The 20,841-nt window shown below is 35.7% G+C and overlaps 1 protein-coding gene and 1 long non-coding RNA gene across 2 annotated transcripts; one reads left to right on the top strand and one right to left on the bottom strand.

The window, feature by feature from the left end:
* Window positions 1-2,848: 2,848 nt before the first annotated feature.
* Window positions 2,849-5,671, bottom strand: LOC142531709 (uncharacterized). The gene is made up of 2 exons (XR_012816358.1): window positions 5,534-5,671; window positions 2,849-3,185 (listed from the first exon to the last, which is right to left on the bottom strand). It is a non-coding gene; the product is annotated as an uncharacterized LOC142531709 (long non-coding RNA).
* A 13,259-nt stretch (window positions 5,672-18,930) lies between these two features.
* Window positions 18,931-19,341, top strand: LOC142530531 (uncharacterized). The gene has a single exon (XM_075636363.1). It carries the CDS (start codon window positions 18,931-18,933, stop codon window positions 19,339-19,341), a length of 411 nt encoding a protein of 136 aa, XP_075492478.1.
* The last annotated feature ends 1,500 nt before the right edge of the window (window positions 19,342-20,841 follow it).

Raw genomic sequence — 20,841 nt, 5'->3', positions numbered from 1 at the left:
CATACAATAGGTTACTTTGAGCATACCAAAAAAATGATTTTGGTATATTATGTATTAAATTGAGTACATAAAAATATCATCTGAGCATAAATTAAGGGGGAAGCACATGCACTTAAATTTACCCAAGGAATTGGCATGAAAGTGTGCGATTATTGAGCAGATTTACGTGTTTTTGGCTATTGTTTATGTCACTGCAGGAATCAAGCATTGGCGCATAACTTGTGTCCAACGAGAAATAAACTAAATATTGAAATGGAATAATAAAGGGCCAACCAATTTTTTTTTTCAAAAAAAAAAAAAAACAAATTCCCGTGACACATTAGCACGCGCGGCTGCGCGAGATCACGCGCCACTGCACGCAAACAGAAGCTCGCGCACGGTTGCACGACATCCTGTGCAGCCGCATGCGCAAGCAAAAAATGCAGAATTTGAGCATATTATGTATTATTTATGACATAAATTAAGTTAAATTCGGCATACAACACAAACAATTTAAGCATATTATGTATTAAATTGGGTACGTAAAAATATCATTTGAGCATAAATTAAGGAGGGGAAGCAAATGCATCGATCTCCATTTGATGATTAAAAGTTGAGAAACCAACTATTCACCATCATTTTCATACACACAACACAAGTGCATATCATAAATATATCCGGCATAAATTAATTTAAATTTGGCATACAACACAAACGATTTAAGTATATTATGTATTAAATCGGTTACGTAAAAATATCATTTGAGCATAAATTAAGGGGGAAAACACAAGCATGAAAATGCAAACTCATATCTCGATTTCATGATTAAGAGCTGGGAAACCAACTATTCACCATCATTTTCACACACACAACACAAGTGCATATCATAAATATTTTCGTCATTAATTAAGTTAAACTCGGCATACAACACAAACGATTTAAGCATATTATGCATTAAATTGGGTACGTAAAAATATCATTTGACCATAAATTAAGGAGGGGAAGCAAATGCATGGAAATGCAAACCCATATCTCGATTTCATGATTAAGAGTTGAGAAACCAATTATTTACCATCATTTTCATACAGACAATAAAAGTGCATATAATAAATATTTCCAGCATAAATTAAGTTAAATTCGTCAAACAACACAAATGATTTAAGTATATTATGTATTTGAGCATAAATTAAGGGGGAAAACAATCATGAAAATGCAAACTCATATCTCAATTTGATGATTAACAGTTGAGAAACCAATTATTCACATCATTTTCATGCACAACATAAGTGCATATTAAAAAATTTCTGGCATAAATTAAGTTAAATTCGCGCATACAACACAAACGATTTAAGTATATTATGGATTAAATTGTGTAAATAAAAATATCATTTGAGCATAAATTAAGGAGAGAAACACAAGCATGAAAATGCAAACTCATATCTCGATTTCATGATTAAGAGTTGGGAAACCAACTATTCACCATCATTTTCATACACACAACACAAGTGCATATAATAAATATTTTCGGCATAAATTAAGTTAAATTCGGCATACAACACAAACGATTTAAGCATATTATAGATTAAATTGGTTACAAAAAATATCATTTGAGAATAAATTAAGGGAGGGAAACACAAGCATGAAAATGCAAACTCATATCTCCATTTGATGATTAACAGTTGATAAACCAACTATTCACCATCATTTTCATACACACAACACAAGTGCATATCATAAATATTTCCGGCAATAATTGATTTGAATTTGGCATACAACACAAATGATTTAAGCATATTATGTATTAAATCGGTTACGTAAAAATATCATTTGAGCATAAATTAAGGGGAGGAAACACAAGCATGAAAATGCAAACCCATATCTCCATTTGATGATTAACAGTTGAGAAACCAACTATACACCATCATTTTCATACACACAACACAAGTGCATATCATAAATATTTCCGCCATAAATTACGTTAAATTCGGCATATAACACAAACGATTTAAGCATATTATGGATTAAATTGAATACATAAGAATATCATTTGAGCATAAATTAAGGAGGGAAAGCAAATGCATGAAAATGCAAACACATATTTCCATTTGATGATTAAAAGTTGAGAAACCAACTATTCACCATCATTTGGATACAGACAACACAAGTGCATATCATAAATATTTTCGGCATAAATTAAGTTAAATTCGACATACAACACAAACAATTTAAGCATATTATGTATTAAATTGAGCACCTAAATATATCAATTGAGCATAAATTGAGAGGGGCATAAACCGTATATCTCAGAGAGGTCGTATTTCTTTGGGGGGGGCGCACAAGCATGAAAATGCAAACCCATATCTCGATTGGATGATTCAAAGTTGGGAAACCAACTCTTCACCATAATTTTTATGCATGCAACACGTCAATAAAATAAACATTTCTGACATAAAATTAGTTAACTTCAGTATAAAACACAAAAAATATAAGTATATTTTGTTTTCATTTGAGTACATAAAGCTATAATTTGAGCATATATTAAGAGGGGAACCACAAGCATGAAAATACACACACAAGTCCATATCTCAAACAATAGGGCGCGCGCATGTGCACAATCGCGTCCAACGGCAAAAGAACAGAATGGGGCGCGCACCATCATGCACCAGCACACGCCCATCAGCAAAAATACCAGAATGGGGCACGCCAGAAGAATGGGGCGCGCACCATCGTGCACCCGTGCACGCCTAGCAGCAAAAAAACAGAATTGGGCGCGATGCAGCAAAAGAATAGAATGGGGTGCTCACCATCACGCACTAGTGCACACCCACCAGCAAAAAAAAGAATGGGGCGCGCAACAAAACCAACAAGGTAACAAAACAGTGAATATATTAGTTGACAACAATCAAGTTACATATTGCTAGGACACAAATGACATGAAAATAAAACATTACAGAAAATACACAAGTCTGTGTTTCTTACACAAATTATTACTAAAACACAACAAAAGAACTAAGACTCAATGAACAAAAATCCAAATTAATTAATATCACAAGTACATGATTCGACCAAAAACCATAAAATAAAAGTGAGTCTCGCAAAAGGATCACAAAGGCAATGTTGTATCACCAATACTAGTACACCCGGATCGAGTAAACCTTCTTGTTGATGTGGTCTTGCAAATTCTTTGTTCTACCATCCTCCTTTTCCTGTGAATTGGAAAATGTATTAGTTGTTTCCCTATCAATCATTATATAATGAGACACAAATATACGAATATAAGATTTTTACTTATACGTCAAAAAACTCAAAACTAAGTTAACAAAACATAACACAAAGGCTAGTTAATGGGTCCTTTGAAACTTCGTCAATTGTGGCCTCTCTTATGACACCGACCACATTTTAACACCCGAAGAACTACTTGCGATGGTATCCTTTCAGTTCTTCTTCGGCTCGATTGGCTTCGAACATCGGGAGTATTGATTACTAATGCATGATTGGCATTGTATCCATGCATCTCAAATGTAGAATCAAATTTAGGATTCTTTGGTGAGTTTCACGATATAACTTCATCGTAAAGTATTTTTCACAAAAATCATATAAAGCACTAATTTTGACTCTATTGCACCACATGCGTGCTTGCATGGAAGTTTGTTCAGCTGTCAGGCTCTACATGAACAACTCGTTGATGACAAATCAACAGCAAATGATTTATCCCCATCCACAACCTCAAAACTCCAACCACATGCCTTACGCACTTGCAAGCTAAGAGATTCAGCATATGTTTTTGCAAGAATTTTTTTCCTTTGATGGACTCAATCTTTTATCCATCCGCATTGACGCTTCACGTTGTTTGTGCATCATGTCCATAAATTGAATGCGTATGTGGTCCATCATGCCCACAATAGGAAGAAATCTTGTTGCTTTCACCCAACTATTCCAACACTTAGCTATATTATTGTTTATTACACCCCACCGATTTCCAGGAAACCATGCATCTGCCCAACTTTCTGGAGAGGAATTGACTATAAAGTCTCTGGCAAGTGGAATTGACACTATTATATTGTCAATATGTATTTCAAACTCCTGCCTTGATGGGGAATATGCAGCTTTTTTGAACACAGATGACAAGTGTTTCTTGTTGTGAAGTGGGTATCTTTGCATGACCTATATTAAAAAAGATATAAATATTAAAAAACAGAATACACATAACAATATTTTAAAAAAATGTTTCCCAACAGAAATATACAATTACTTACAAACTTGTGTCACGAAATTATCTACCAAATGGCACAGACAATACGCATGATGACTGCTTGGAAATATTAAATCAACAGCCTTGATTATTCCGGGATGCCTATCAGAGAAAAAATGTACTCATCGAACCCTGTACAATTATTTAAAATCAAAGCACCTTTAAGTTGGGAACATAACCATTCCCAGTTATCATCATTTTCAGCATCCACAACTGAGTATGCTAATGTAAAAAGATCAGCGTTCGCATTTTTTGGATCAACAACCAAAATATTTCCAGTGTATTTGTTCTTTATATGAGTGTCATCCGAGAAAACCAATGACCTACATCCACTGACAAAACCAGTTGCACATGCATTGAAACAAATCAATGATCGTTTAAATTTATTACTAGAAAGGTCAATTTCACACTCAACAATACTTCCATGATTAGTTTCTTAGATGGCACTACAATACCTTCTCAATCTATCATAAGACCAATCATCTGCACTATGAATGTTATGCATAGTCAATTCTTTCCCTTTCCAAACCTTGTGGTAACTGAGCTCGACCCCATAATCTCTTTTTATGTCTTTCAACATCATACATGGTCTATACGACGACTCTCCCCTCAATCTCTCCATCACAACATTGGAAACCCAGGCAGCATTAGTTTAGGATGTCCTCTACTATGTAGATTGTCATCTCCACGTGTATGGATTATATTGCATTTTCTAATGCCAAAAAGATTGTCAGATTTGTGTCTTGAAGCATAAATTCTCCAAGAACAGTTGTTTACACTACAGGCAAGAGTAACCTTCTTATTATCATTCTTTCTGTACGAAAAAGAACGTCTTGTAGCAATTGCATAATTTTTAGCATAAACTTGAAATTTAGCAGTATCCTTGAATATTTGACCCTTCTCATGGATGCAATTACTCCAAACGTCTATGGAATTTTTTAACAAACCAACTTGAAGATCACCGTCATTATTAGTCACTGTGTCATCTTCAGATTCAATCCTATTTTAAGTAATATAAAAATTTGTTAACACTTACATTGTACATTTTAATAAATTATTAATACAACACATGTTAAATAATATTTATGTTCTAAATAACAATGTAAATGATATTAGTTGAAAAATATAATTGACACATCATCTAGATTCACAAGAAGCACACTAACAACAGATCTCCATGAAATATACAATAAAAAATGTTATCATAAGTAATTTCACTCTGGAAATGAATTACCAAGAAAAACGAAAATAAAGAAAAACACAATTCATGTGGAAAGTCAAAATTAAGACGTGAGTTTTTACCTCCCAATATTATGGCCTCCTATTTGGTCTTTTCTCACTGCCCTCATGTTAATTATTGTCAGTTTCATAGATGTGTGAAGATGGGTCATGATACGAACTTCATCATCTTCATTCAACGTCACATACATCTTGTAAAGGCCCGTATTTCATTTTCATAATTTTGCGGAATAATTAAAATTTTTCTAAATAAATAATTATCTTGTCTCATTTAATTAAAATAAACATGTAAATAATTTTTAACTTTAAAATAACAGCGGAAGCAAATATTGTTTTCAACCTACAATTTAAAAATAATTAAACGTAAACATCAACTTAAAAATAATCCAACGTATTAAAACTGAGTTTGAATAATAAAAGGTGCGTAAATTAAATCATGAGGTCCTCGGATTTACTACTGCTGTCCCAAGATCGCTCACTGGTCTCCGTCCGCGGTCTCGACCTCATCAATACCTACAACAATCAAGTCTAGTGAGTCTAAAGACTCAACATGTATATATCGTGAATAACAAGTAAATATATCATAAAATCGCATGCCATGTAAAAATAAAGTGTCGTAAAGCATACGGTGAAAATCGTATCATGAATAATTATAACTACGTACATATCTGAAAATCATACGTAAAAGCTTTGCTCAACAGAGCTCTGTCATAACATATCATAATTTTCTGGTAGAGATAATGTTTCTAAGCAAGTGGCCCATAACATAGCGTAAGCGCCTGATCAGACTAAATCACAGTATACTGGGCGGTAGAGATCAATCACAGCCCTTGGACTGGATGTCCGTACCCATACATAATCATAACCGGTCGTAAGTCACCGGGCGGAGAGGTCCTCGGTTGCGCCTACCGACTTCCAAACCCATAAGCATAAGGTGGCCACAAGACATATAGCATATATCTCAAAAATAAACATTTTATATTTTTATGCACGTAATATAATTATAATCTTATTTTTACCGGATGAGTTGGATCGTTCCTAGGCTTGCTGCGACTTTATTCTAATATGTGACACATGCAAATAATATTATCTTGACCTAACTTGACAATCTAACCAAAGACTTAACAATAGAACCAACAATGAGACTATGAGGACCAACCACTTGGTTTTTCAATCATGGTATCGTACCAACCCGAACCAACATTAAACCGACGTTTAACCATGATTAAAAATACCCCAAACATACTGAAAATCATGCATAAGAATTGTAAAACACGAAAATAGGTGAAAGGAATCCAAAAACATAAAACACTCTTTCGAGAGTCATTTTGGCACCTTTCACCGTAAATTCTCGTACGACCTCTAAACTCGACCGAATCACGAACGGCCAAAAACATGACTTTCCTAACTCATTGAGGTACTGTCCAGTCCAAGGTCATGGGCTAAAAGCCATCCAAGAACTCAAACCAACCTCATGAACCGAACAGCAAGTTGCTGTCAAATTACAGCAGGAGCAGCTTGTGTATTTGAGGGGAAATTATGAAATTTAATGACCAAGGGCTTGAACCACCACCCAAAGACTCTTACCAACATTCTAAGACATGGCTTGGACCATTGCTAAGGGATAAAATCCAACCACACACAGAGCCAACACCTAGGACAATGCACAGCTCAAACCGAGAGTACCCAGAAATTCTGTGCTGTAGTATTCGAATGAATTTGTTGTCTTATTTCGTTCCAATGGCTATATGATCGACCATGGCACGATCTATACATGAGGGAGTGTTGTATGAACCATGGCTATAGGTTAGAAGCCAGCCACAATCCATCCAAACCTCACAAACCGAAAGTTACTCGCACAGAAACATGATGAAACCGAAATGTGCTTGTGATGTTTTGGTGAAATTTTGATAGATCCGTGAACCAATCCTTGAAGGGATGATTTGGTCACGTCCTTGACATGTTAAGATAGAGTTCTAACCATGGCTATAGTCCCTAGGACAGCCAAGATTCGAACACCACCATTAAACACCAAATGACAGAAAACGTGCACCAAATCTGTAGCTTGTGGAAATAGTTGCTGTCATGCTTTTGTTTTAAACGTTTGGACTCAAACCAATGAATCAATAACACCATAACATACTCTAAATCATGCCTAGAAACAGCCGTGGGTGCCTGGAAAACGATCCAAACTCCTGAACCACAAAGGAAGCCAGAAACCGTGAGACACAAAGAGGAAATAAAATTCTGTGCAGAAAAATTGGGTGGTTGCTGTCCAAATTTCGTGATGCTGCATGAATATTGATTATATATTGGTTTAAAAATATCTATAGGACTTGATTGAAGAGTCAAGAAACAATATATACATGCCTGGAATTTGTTTTGAAGAAAAACAAATCAAAACGACAATACGACGCGACGAAACCTAGTTGGATATCTTCCTTTCTTTTCTACTTTTCTGCTGATATTTCCTTCGATTTTAGCTGCTGTTTTTCTGATGTTTTCGAAGCTTAAGGTTGTAGGAAGTGTAAGGGATGAAAGTGAATGATATAGGAGGTGTTAAAAGTGCTATAATATGCATTTAGTTTGAGAGTTACAAGTCAAGAATTGAATGGGTTTGAATTGTTTTTCTCACTTCCTTTGCTGTAACTTTTCTTATTATTTTATTTCCCAATTTCAGTAGTCTTTCTTCTGATATTTTCGTGAATATGGAATGAAGAAATGCTATGTAATGGAGGTGATGGTTACAAGGGTGTTAATGATACCATAATATACATTAAGGTGGGAGGTTACAAGTGCAAGCTTTGAATATTATTTGAATGATTTCTTCCTAGTTGCCGTTGCATGCCCATCAAATTCTTGCAACACAATCAAGCTCATTTCATAGTCTAATAGGTTGAGGGAAATTATATGAATTATAGTATTTGAATTTACCAATAACTTATTGAATTAAAGGTGAGTAATGGTATTTATTTTAAAGGCTATTGAGATGACTAGAATGAATTTACTACTCTTTTGAATTATCTTAACCAATTTTATTACTCATTTGGATAGTATATTATTATTTAAACCTTATAATTTAAATTCTTAAGATTCTAAATACTCATTATACATATTAGTGAATTAACACCTTAATCTAGATTAAACTCTTGCATGACTTTGCATGGATTCAACTTTAAGTATTTAAATACTATGTTTAATTTCTTGAATATATTATACCTAGATTAGTTCATCCTCAATTGCTTACACATTTTAATTTAAGCTATAATTAAATATTAACCTAAAGAATTATTTACTAACTTAGCTCCACTTCATTTTATAAATCCTTAAACATCCTATTTCTTTAAATTAATTTATACCTTGACTTAAATTAAATTTAGGAATATTTTTCGTATTATTAATCTTATTTCTAATTTCCAAACTCCGGTCCGCCCTCGCGTATTTAACTGAAAAGATAAAACTAAACTTTTGCATTTAAAATAAATAGTTATGAGTTGTCAAATATCAAAATGAATTAGACCCTTCATATATATATATATATAAATCATTTTTAAATTTAAATAGTAATAATTATGCAGGGCTTATACGTAGTCTGATTTTCGGGTCGTTACAATCTTCCCCCCTTAAATTGAATTTCGTCCCCGAAATTCGCTAATCTTCGATAATCCAAAAGTTTAGATTCTTAATTCTATTATCCCAACAATCCACGCTACCGCTGCGCTACTCTGATAAAAATTAAGTCATAGGTCGTCCTTACGTTTTTTTCAATCCTAATTAGATTGCCTAGCAAAAATCTCATTTGCGAATCGCAACTTAAAACGACTTATAGTAAATTAGCTTTACTTTACTATGACCTCGAATTCTGACTTTTCTCATCGTTCCCAATATTAGAATTGGTGGTTTAAACTTATCATGTCTTACCTTCCTTATACTATACCCGTAATGTTCAACGACCTATTACATCAGCATTTACGCAGTCTAACTTAAAGACTCTTAGCACCAAAGGTTACTGATCAACTTCTATCCTCAGTGATACACTTAAAGGTTAAATCTTATCTTAGCTCCATAACAAAATTAGTCTAGGATCCTTGAATCGAATCTTTATCTTACAGCCCAAACTTATATAACTTAACTATTTACGAGTATACCCCAAATATAAAATTGTTGCAAATATTAAACCTCAAATAAACGTTAATCCATAAAACTCAATTATACAAAATCGACCTTCTACCAATATTTTAAAGCCCTTCAAGTCTCAATTATATGCTTAAACTATTTTCTTTCCAATTACAATATAGTTGATGCCTAAGACTCTGGACTTTCCTCATTGAAACAAATGTCGCATTCTTAAGTATCATCAATGCTTAATTAAGTCTAGTGTATAAAACATAATAAGTTATCTCATGTTAGCGATAAACTTACTCTAATAATTCAACTTCGCTCATATCACCCATAGAGTTCTAAAATTCCCATATCAAGATTTCGGATTTCTTACTCAATTAAAATCTTAATGTTAGTTCATTGGTAATCTATGTTGAACGCCTCTAATTCTCTTTTTGTTTTTATTTCACCCAAAACTTATGTATGAACACCTATCTTATAAATCTTGAAATTCAAGCTTATGCAACCCAAATAATATTAGATAGTATAACTCCAGCCCACATATCCGCTTAGTCCCAAATTTCTTAATGACTTTCAAAATTCCTCAAGATAAGGTGTCTAATTCAATTCTTACATGCGTCTATCGAGTAACCTAACCATCCATCATACTCAATTTTCTAGAAAAATCAAATTCCCCCCAAAGGTATAATTCTAACTGTTAAGATCCTGGTTAAAACTTACGACACATCAAACTTAAATTCCCAAAAAATTTTGCTAACTCAATGTTTACTCTTATAACTTAGCTAACCGATAAATTTTTACTTTAACTTGTCGTCACTTAAAATTCATAATTTGCCCCGAGGTTATATCACCAACGCTTAAATTTTCAAGCCCAAGATTTATTCATCCTACAGTGTCCTTGATTGTCATTCCTTATAACATTATAATCCAGCTATTTCGAGGTTCTAATCATCTTTCCAAGCTTAAATTACCGAAAATTCTTATCATTTAAACCTTTCAATTCTCATATCAAGAATTTTTTTTAAAATCCCGAAAATTCCACAATTACCCATGAGTTCTCAGTATTCTCAATTTCATTTTATAGATTTCCCGTATCATAAGGTTCAATAGCCTTAAGTTTATTAAACCCAAAATTAATTCCCATAACACGTCTTACATTTCTATAAATACTCAAAATCCCAAGTGTTCCTCAAAAGTTCGCATTTAATCTTTAAAATTTTGAAAATTGCAACCTGGCCCTTACAGTTCTCCCAATTTACATTTTGGCCCTACAACTCTTCGAAATTTGCATCATTGTCCCATAAAATTTTCAATCTTTACCTCATTAAACTTTTAGATTCTCGAACTCGAAATTTAATCCCCAAAATTTGGTAAATTCGAAAATAGTCCCTTAGAATTTTGTTTTGCACTTAGGTCCTCAAATTATTAGTAATTACAATCAGATCTTTAAAATTCTCAATTCCTGCAATTCAATCCTTAAATCCAACTATGTAGAGCATGCATCCTAAATAAATTCTCATAATTAATCTTACATTTTCATATATACTTAAAATCCTCAAATTGTATATTTATAATCTTAAAGATTGTCGTAGTCTTCGAATCGCTATTGCTTATATGAAATCCTCAAAAATCTACTCGACTAGCAACCAAGAACCATTAATAATTTCTTAGAAATTCTACAAGTCTCAAAAGCATTCATAATTTTCAAGATTAACTTATAACCCATAAGGAGGACATCAACACTACTGACCTAAAAATTAATATAGTCAAATCATTTTCAACCTCTCCTAAAGCCCAATATTCGAATTCTTAGACATGTCCAATTCCAAACGTACCCAACATGCATAATTCCATAATTTATTTATTTATTTATTTTTATTTTTTTTTAATTTAAATAAACACTGAACAATTAAAATCTGAACGTAAAAACATTTCATGAAAACATGTTGTTAAAATAATTCATGCTTTAAATAAAATGCGTAAATGTAAAACTTACAGACCGAAGACGTGACTTCATGAGCTTCTCGAGAGCAGTAGTAGTACAACCCTTTACAAGATCATAGGCTCTGATACCAACTGTAAAGGCCCGTATTTCATTTTCATAATTTTGCGGAATAATTAAAATTTTTCTAAATAAATAATTATCTTGTCTCATTTAATTAAAATAAACATGTAAATAATTTTTAACTTTAAAATAACAGCGGAAGCAAATATTGTTTTCAACCTACAATTTAAAAATAATTAAACGTAAACATCAACTTAAAAATAATCCAACGTATTAAAACTGAGTTTGAATAATAAAAGGTGCATCATGAGGTCCTCGAATTTACTACTGCTGTCCCAAGATCGCTCACCGGTCTCCGTCCGCGGTCTCGACCTCATCAATACCTACAACAATCAAGTCTAGTGAGTCTAAAGACTCAACATGTATATATCGTGAATAACAAGTAAATATATCATAAAATCGCATGCCATGTAAAAATAAAGTGTCGTAAAGCATACGGTGAAAATCGTATCATGAATAATTATAACTACGTACATATCTGAAAATCATACGTAAAAGCTTTGCTCAACAGAGCTCTGTCATAACATATCATAATTTTCTGGTAGAGATAATGTTTCTAAGCAAGTGGCCCATAACATAGCGTAAGCGCCTGATCAGACTAAACCACAGTATACTGGGCGGTAGAGATCAATCACAGCCCTTGGACTGGATGTCCGTACCCATACATAATCATAACCGGTCGTAAGTCACCGGGCGGAGAGGTCCTCGGTTGCGCCTACCGACTTCCAAACCCATAAGCATAAGGTGGCCACAAGACATATAGCATATATCTCAAAAATAAACATTTTATATTTTTATGCACGTAATATAATTATAATCTTATTTTTACCGGATGAGTTGGATCGTTCCTAGGCTTGCTGCGACTTTATTCTAATATGTGACACATGCAAATAATATTATCTTGACCTAACTTGACAATCTAACCAAAGACTTAACAATAGAACCAACAATGAGACTATGAGGACCAACCACTTGGTTTTTCAATCATGGTATCGTACCAACCCGAACCAACATTAAACCGACGTTTAACCATGATTAAAAATACCCCAAACATACTGAAAATCATGCCTAAGAATTGTAAAACACGAAAATAGGTGAAAGGAATCCAAAAACATAAAACACTCTTTCGAGAGTCATTTTGGCACCTTTCACCGTAAATTCTCGTACGACCTCTAAACTCGACCGAATCACGAACGGCCAAAAACATGACTTTCCTAACTCATTGAGGTACTGTCCAGTCCAAGGTCATGGGCTAAAAGCCATCCGAGGAACTCAAACCAACCTCATGAACCGAACAGCAAGTTGCTGTCAAATTACAGCAGGAGCAGCTTGTGTATTTGAGGGGAAATTCTGAAATTTAATGACCAAGGGCTTGAACCACCACCCAAAGACTCTTACCAACATTCTAAGGCATGGTTTGGACCATGGCTAAGGGATAAAATCCAACCACACACAGAGCCAACACCTAGGACAATGCACAGCTCAAACCGGGAGTACCCAGAAATTCTGTGCTGTAGTATTCGAATGAATTTGTTGTATTATTTCGTTCCAATGGCTATATGATCAACCATGGCACGATCTAGACATGAGGGAGTGTTGTATGAACCATGGCTATAGGTTAGAAGCCAGCCACAATCCATCCAAACCTCACAAACCGAAAGTTACTCGCACAGAAACATGATGAAATCGAAATGTGCTTGTGATGTTTTGGTGAAATTTTGATAGATCCGTGAACCAATCCTTGAAGGGATGATTTGGTCACGTCCTTGACATGTTAAGATAGAGTTCTAACCATGGCTATAGTCCCTAGGACAGCCAAGATTCGAACACCACCATTAAACACCAAATGACAGAAAACGTGCACCAAATCTGTAGCTTGTGGAAATAGATGCTGTCATGCTTTTGTTTTAAACGTTTGGACTCAAACCAATGAATCACTAACACCATAACATACTCTAAATCATGCCTAGAAACAGCCGTGGGTGCCTGGAAAACGATCCAAACTCCTGAACCACAAAGCAAGCCAGAAACCGTGAGACACAAAGAGGAAATAAAATTCTGTGCAGAAAAATTGGGTGGTTGCTGTCCAAATTTCGTGATGCTGCATGAATATTGATTATATATTGGTTTAAAAATATCTATAGGACTTGATTGAAGAGTCAAGAAACAATATATACATGCCTGGAATTTGTTTTGAAGAAAAACAAATCAAAACGACAATACGACGCGACGAAACCTAGTTGGATATCTTCCTTTCTTTTCTACTTTTCTGCTGATATTTCCTTCGATTTCAGCTGCTGTTTTTCTGATGTTTTCGAAGCTTAAGGTTGTAGGAAGTGTAAGGGATGAAAGTGAATGATATAGGAGGTGTTAAAGGTGCTATAATATGCATTTAGTTTGAGAGTTACAAGTCAAGAATTGAATGGGTTTGAATTGTTTTTCTCACTTCCTTTGCTGTAACTTTTCTTATTATTTTATTTCCCAATTTCAGTAGTCTTTCTTCTGATATTTTCGTGAATATGGAATGAAGAAATGCTATGTAATGGAGGTGATGGTTACAAGGGTGTTAATGATACCATAATATACATTAAGGTGGGAGGTTACAAGTGCAAGCTTTGAATATTATTTGAATGATTTCTTCCTAGTTGCCGTTGCATGCCCATCAAATTCTTGCAACACAATCAAGCTCATTTCATAGTCTAATAGGTTGAGGGAGATTATATGAATTATAGTATTTGAATTTACCAATAACTTATTGAATTAAAGGTGAGTAATGATATTTATTTTAAAGGCTATTGAGATGACTAGAATGAATTTACTACTCTTTTGAATTATCTTAACCAATTTTATTACTCATTTGGATAGTATATTATTATTTAAGCCTTATAATTTAAATTCTTAAGATTCTAAATACTCATTATACATATTAGTGAATTAACACCTTAATCTAGATTAAACTCTTGCATGACTTTGCATGGATTCAACTTTAAGTATTTAAATACTATGTTTAATTTCTTGAATATATTATACCTAGATTAGTTCATCCTCAATTGCTTACACATTTTAATTTAAGCTATAATTAAATATTAACCTAAAGAATTATTTACTAACTTAGCTCCACTTCATTTTATAAATCCTTAAACATCCTATTTCTTTAAATTAACTTATACCTTGACTTAAATTAAATTTAGGAATATTTTTCTTATTATTAATCTTATTTCTAATTTCCAAACTCCGGTCCGCCCTCGCGTATTTAACTGAAAAGATAAAACTAAACTTTTGCATTTAAAATAAATAGTTATGACTTGTCAAATATCAAAATGAATTAGACCCTTCATATATATATATATATATATATATATATATATATATATATATAAATCATTTTTAAATTTAAATAGTAATAATTATGCAGGGCTTATACGTAGTCTGATTTTCGGGTCTTTACACATCTTCTGATGGGGGGCTAGATACTGCAAGGTAATAGTTTGTGGGGAAATCTCCGTACATTTTCTCTTAAAATTAAGAAACAACTCTGTTAGAGAGAACCCATTAAAGATTAAAATCATATATAGCTCATTTTTGTACTCGCAGCTACATAGGAATGAAAAATTTGATGATCTATATTCCATTTCTCCAAGAAATCAAACAAAAACATGTGTCAACTAAGTGGTTATAAATTTCATATGTAAAATATTTTACTAAATACAAAATTATAAAAAAAATTCAAACAAAAACTTAAAAAATGTTATTTATAAACTTATTCATAAAACGTTCACCAAATCTGATAAAACTATTTGTAAATCCACTAATTGTATAGAAATAAGAGTACATAATTAAAATACAATACGACAAAGTAAAATCAGCGATAACATACGATTTAATAACAACACTAAAGTATAACAAAGCTCGAATTGAACCAACATGATATGATGAAACCAACATAAATCGAATAGAAACTAGAGACAATTAAAAAAAGCACAAAATAGATTACATCAAGTACAACAACACTACAACAACAGAATAATAATCTATACAACAAAAAAGTTACATTTTGACAATACATTAAAACAACAACCACAAACAAAAATCACCCATAAACTTGCACAAATGTACAATAACTAATAAAAATTCCAAAAAAAAAATTTGAAGTATAACCTCCGAAAAAACAATAACATGCTGATGAACAGAACTAAAATAAGTTTTAACCTTAAACCAATAAAAACTAAAGAAAATCCAAATTTGTCGACTGTCTTGTTTCTCTAATGTTTTCTGCATTGAGCTTTCCATCATGTATTTAAAGAAAACAAAAATTTTGTGGGAATCAAAAAGCTTGTGTGTATGTCATATATATGTAAAAAAATTACATATAGAGTTCGATCTTTTAAAAAAAATTACACAGCTACTCATGAAATTCAAATTATATTCCTAAAATGCTCTGTTATTCATTTCTACCAACATAAAGTTTTTTCTTCACACAAAGATGGAGAAGCTGGTTCACTGTTCAAATTAAACGAATTTATTTTCATTCACAAAAGCCCCAAACTAGCACAAATAACATAAAAAAAATTATCGGATATCAAAACAGAAAATTCAAAAATTTATAGAAACTCACCGTCTTTTGTTGGGTAAGGATTTGGCTGTAAAAGCCGAGATGAGGGAAGCGGTGAAAGGTGAGAAAAGAAAATGAAATGGGCCGTTTACTCAAAACCCATTAGCAAGAAAGGCAAAAACTTACGTGAGACAGTCTCACGGGTCGTATTTTGTGATACGGATCGGATCTCTTATTTGGGTCATCCATGTAAAAGTATTACTTTTTATGCTTAGGGTATTAATTTTTATTGTTAATATCGGTAGGGTTGATCTGTCTCACAGATAAAGATTCGTGAGACCGTCTCACAAGAGACCTACTCAGCTAGAAATTAGGGCATTAGAATCGACCATGTCTCGCGTGCCATGAAGATGGTGGTGGAAGGCTAGGGTTTTTTCGGGGGCAACGAGAAAGAAAGGGGAGAATTGAAAAGCGAAGGGGAAGGAGAAGTGAGAGAAATAAAATTGAGGAATTGGGAGGAAAATGAATAAAATAAGGAGGAGGGAGTTTTAAAAAATAAAATCCTTAAATCAAGTTGTGCAGGAATGGGGGACTGAGCACCAAAAATATTTTGTGGTTGGGTTTTCCCAAATTCCCAAATTTTAAATTTCTAGTCGTATTTATTTATATTTATCTCTATTTAAATCTTTTTAGATAATCATACCACTTTTAATATAAAAATGATACCACATGGGCCCCCTAGGCCCGGATTACATTTTGGAAGCCCGTACCACATTTGGGTGGGAAGCCCATCAGGGCCCAGGTATCCTCCTATAAATACCAGGTTTGAGCATACGGTTGATTCATTCACTATATTGTTTTCAGCAGCGCCCTTAGCTGCTCCCCTTATATCCCCAGTCTCTGACTTGAGCGTCGGAGGGGCTATGCCAGGACACCCCCTGGCCCCCTTCTAACGGTCTTATTTGTGATTTCAGGCTCAGGACAATTCCAAAACCTGCGTCTGGACTAGTGACACTTGCTGGAAGCGGACCCTAAATTTCCCGTGAGTATCACTTGATGCCGTCTGTGGGAAGTTTGAGTTGAGACGTAGAGATGGTAGGCAAGAGAGGGAGTAGAAGAGCTACCTCATCATCATCGCGTCCTCAGAGGGGACCCGAACAATCTCATGTCAATACAAGACAGGAACAACCGCATCTCGAGACGAGACAGAAACAACCTCGTCAAGAGACAAGAGCCGAGCAGCCCCTTCACGAGACAAGGGTCGAGCAAACCCGTCCCAATGAGAATGTGGGGAACTTGACCCTAGAAGAGTTGGGCTAATTTATCACCCGGACAGTGGATAAGGCCATGAAGAGGAACCAAGAGTCTATGTTTCCTGAAGGACAAGCCACTCGCCAAGAGCGAGAGGAGAATGACGAGGGTCATCAGAGCAGGATTGAAGAGACGCAACCCCTCCAAGGTGTGGAGAATCCCGAGATGGAGGAGATGTGGAAGGAGATAAGAATATTGAGGCAGCAATTGGGAAACAGAGCTCCAGTGTCCAAGAAAGAAAGTCCTTTTTTCCTCGCCATTTTGAAAGAAGGGCTTCCTTCAAATTTTCGACAGTCAAATGTGGGAGAGTACGATGGACATACTGACCCCGAGGAACACTTGGGAAGGTTTGAGAATGCTGCCATGTTATATCAATATTCAGATGAGGTCAGGTGCAGGGTGTTTTTGGGCACGTTGGTGAGATCAGCCCAGCAATGGTTTAACACCTTGCAGCCCAACTCCATACGAACTTTCGAGGATTTTTCTGCTGATTTCTTGCACAGATTTGCTAGCAGCAAAAAACACAAAAAAAACTATTTGAGCCTATTCGTGGTGAAACAACAAGAAGCTGAAACTTTGCGAGAGTTTGTCCAGCATTTCAACAACGCAGTGCTGGAGATACCAACGGTCACTCCTGATATCATGATAAGTGCCTTTATCCAGGGACTTAGAGGAGGAGAGTTCTTTAAATTGTTAGTGAAGAAACCTCCATCAAGTTATGATGATCTGTTATCTCGGGCGGAAAAATATGTAAATCTTGAAGATGCCCAGCGGCATAAGAGGATGGAGCAGCAGCCTGGGGGAAGTAGAGTTGAGGGAGCGGAAAGGGGAGGTAGGAAGAGAGGCACGGGCGAGAGGGAGGATGATAAGTCTAGGGGCAGAGGACAATTCTCATCCCATGTTCCTTTGGATGGGAGTCGTGACAAGGTGATGGAAGTGAGGGAGCTCGAGGGGAGGTGGGATAAGTCGCAAAAGGTTGAGTGCAGTGCTAGATTGCCTTCGCGGGATAGACGAGAAGGATCCTCATCCATGAGTCGACAGAGGTCTCGCTCGTCCCCTAAGCGTGGTCAAGGCCCTCCATGGATAAATTAGAGGATCGGAGAGCAGAGAGGGGAAGGTCGAGGTCAAGATGTCCCTCAGGAGCCCGTCGAACTGAGGAGGGGAATGAATGAGGATAACCACCCTACGAGAGGAATGATTCATATGATCTCGGGAGGTGCTACTGATGGAGACTTTGGGCGAGCTCGGAAGGCACATGGGAGAAGGTTGGAGAAATTTGAGATATCTAGGGGTGCAGACTTGCCACAAAACCCCGTCATCAGCTTTGGGCCGGAAGACCTCCGAGGCGTTGTGACTCCACATAACGATGCCTTGGTGGTGACGGCCACCATTGCCAATTATAATGTGGCGATGATATTTATTGATAATGGAAGCTCCGTAAACGTCTTGTTCAAGAGAACGTTGGATCAAATTAAGGTGGAAGGATTCGAGTTTGAGCCGGTCTCCACCCCGCTGTATGGGTTTGCAGGACACGCAATCCCGCCTTTGGGTCAAATTGTTCTTCCCCTATCCTTGGGGATTGATCCTCTGCGGGTAACAAAAATGATAGCCTTCACCGTGGTGGATACTCCGTCAGCGTATAATGGAATTCTAGGACGGTCAGCCCTGAAGGATTTTAAAGTCGTAGCTTCCACTTGTCATCAAAAGCTTAAGTTTGTGTGGGAAAAGGAGTTGGAGTCTTGTGCGGGGACCAAAAAGTCGCGCGTCGGTGTTATGAAGGGGTGTGAGGGAGGAGGGAAAAAGAACGCGTATAGAGGTTAACATGATTAGGAAAGGAAGAAGTGGGTAACTTTGTCCTGTGGAGGTACAAGAGGAGCAAAGAGGAAAGTTGGAGAATGCGCCGGGCAAGGCTCTAAAGAGGCCTGGGAAGGCTTATCATCTTAGAGAATATTAATCTTGATTTTATTTTTAATGTATTTTGTTTATGAATTTGTCTTATGTTATCAGTTGAAATTTAATAGAGCCAAGTTCTTATATTAAGTTCGTGGATGTTGTTGTATTGAGAGGATGATATGAATTAAATTTTACCTATTCAGGCTGCGCCTAGTAGAGGAGCAGAGTGGAGCAGGAGAATTAAATTTTCCTGCTAAGGCATCGCCTAGCAGAGGAGCAGAGTTAGAGAGGAGAAAAATTAAATTTTCCTGCTAAGAAACCGCCTGGCAGAGGAACAGAGTTGGGGAGGAGAAAAATTTTATTTTCCTGCTAAGGCACCGCCTAGCAGAGGAGCAGAGTTCGGGAAGAGAAAAATTTTAGTTTCCTGCTAAGGCACCGCCTAGCAGAGGAGCAAAGTTAGGGAGGAGAAAAATTTTATTTTCCTGCTAAGGTATCGCCTAGCAGAGGAGCAGAGTTAGGGAGGAGAAAAATTTTATTTTCCTGCCATCGTCTAGCAGAGGAGCAGAGTTGGGAAAGAGAAAAAATTTATTTTTCTACTAAGGCACCGCCTAGCAGAGGAGCAGAGTTGTGGAGCAGAAAAATTTTATTTTCCTGCTAAGGCACCGCCTAGCAGAGGAGCAGAGTTAGGGAGGAGAAAAATTAAATTTTCCTGCTAAGGCACCGCTTAGCAGAGAAGCAGAGTTTGGGGGAGAAAAATTAAATTTTCTTGCTAAGGCACCGCCTAGCAGAGAAGCAGAGTTGGGGAGGAGATAAATTTTATTTCCCTGCTAAGGCATCGCCTAGCAGAGGAGTAGAGTTAGAGAGGATAAAAATTTTATTTTCCTGCTAAGGCTTAGGGAGGATAAAATTTTATTTTCCTGCTAAGGCATCGCTTAACAGAGGAGTAGTGAGGAAGAGAAAAATTTTATTTTCCTGCTAAGGCATCGCCTAGCAGAGGAGCAGAGTTGGGGAGGAGAAAATTTTATTTTCCTGCTAAGGCATCGCCTAGCAGAGGAGCAGAGTTTGGGAGGAGAAAAATGTTATTTTCCTGCTATGGCGTCGCCTAACAGAGGAGTTGGATGAGGGTGAAGAATTTTTATAATCCTGCTAGTGTGTCGCCTAGCAGAGGATTTTGAGGGTGAAGGTGGAGAATTTTTATTTTCCTGCTAAGGCGTCGCCTAGCAGAGGAGTTAGAGTGTGAGGGTGGAGAATTTTTATTTTATTGCTAAGGCCCGGCTTAGCAGAGAAATTATGAGATGATGAGGTGACAGTTTTATTTTCCTGCTAAGGCATCGCCTAGCAGTGGAGTTAGAGGATGAGGAGGTTGAAGTTTTATTTTTCTGCTAAGGACTATTCTAGCAGAGGAGTCAAGGGCACGGGGAAGTGGGA

Source organism: Primulina tabacum, chromosome 17 (assembly GCF_025594145.1).
Source record: "Primulina tabacum isolate GXHZ01 chromosome 17, ASM2559414v2, whole genome shotgun sequence".
NCBI lineage: Eukaryota > Viridiplantae > Streptophyta > Magnoliopsida > Lamiales > Gesneriaceae > Primulina > Primulina tabacum.
This window is presented reverse-complemented; position numbering and strand designations above follow the sequence as displayed.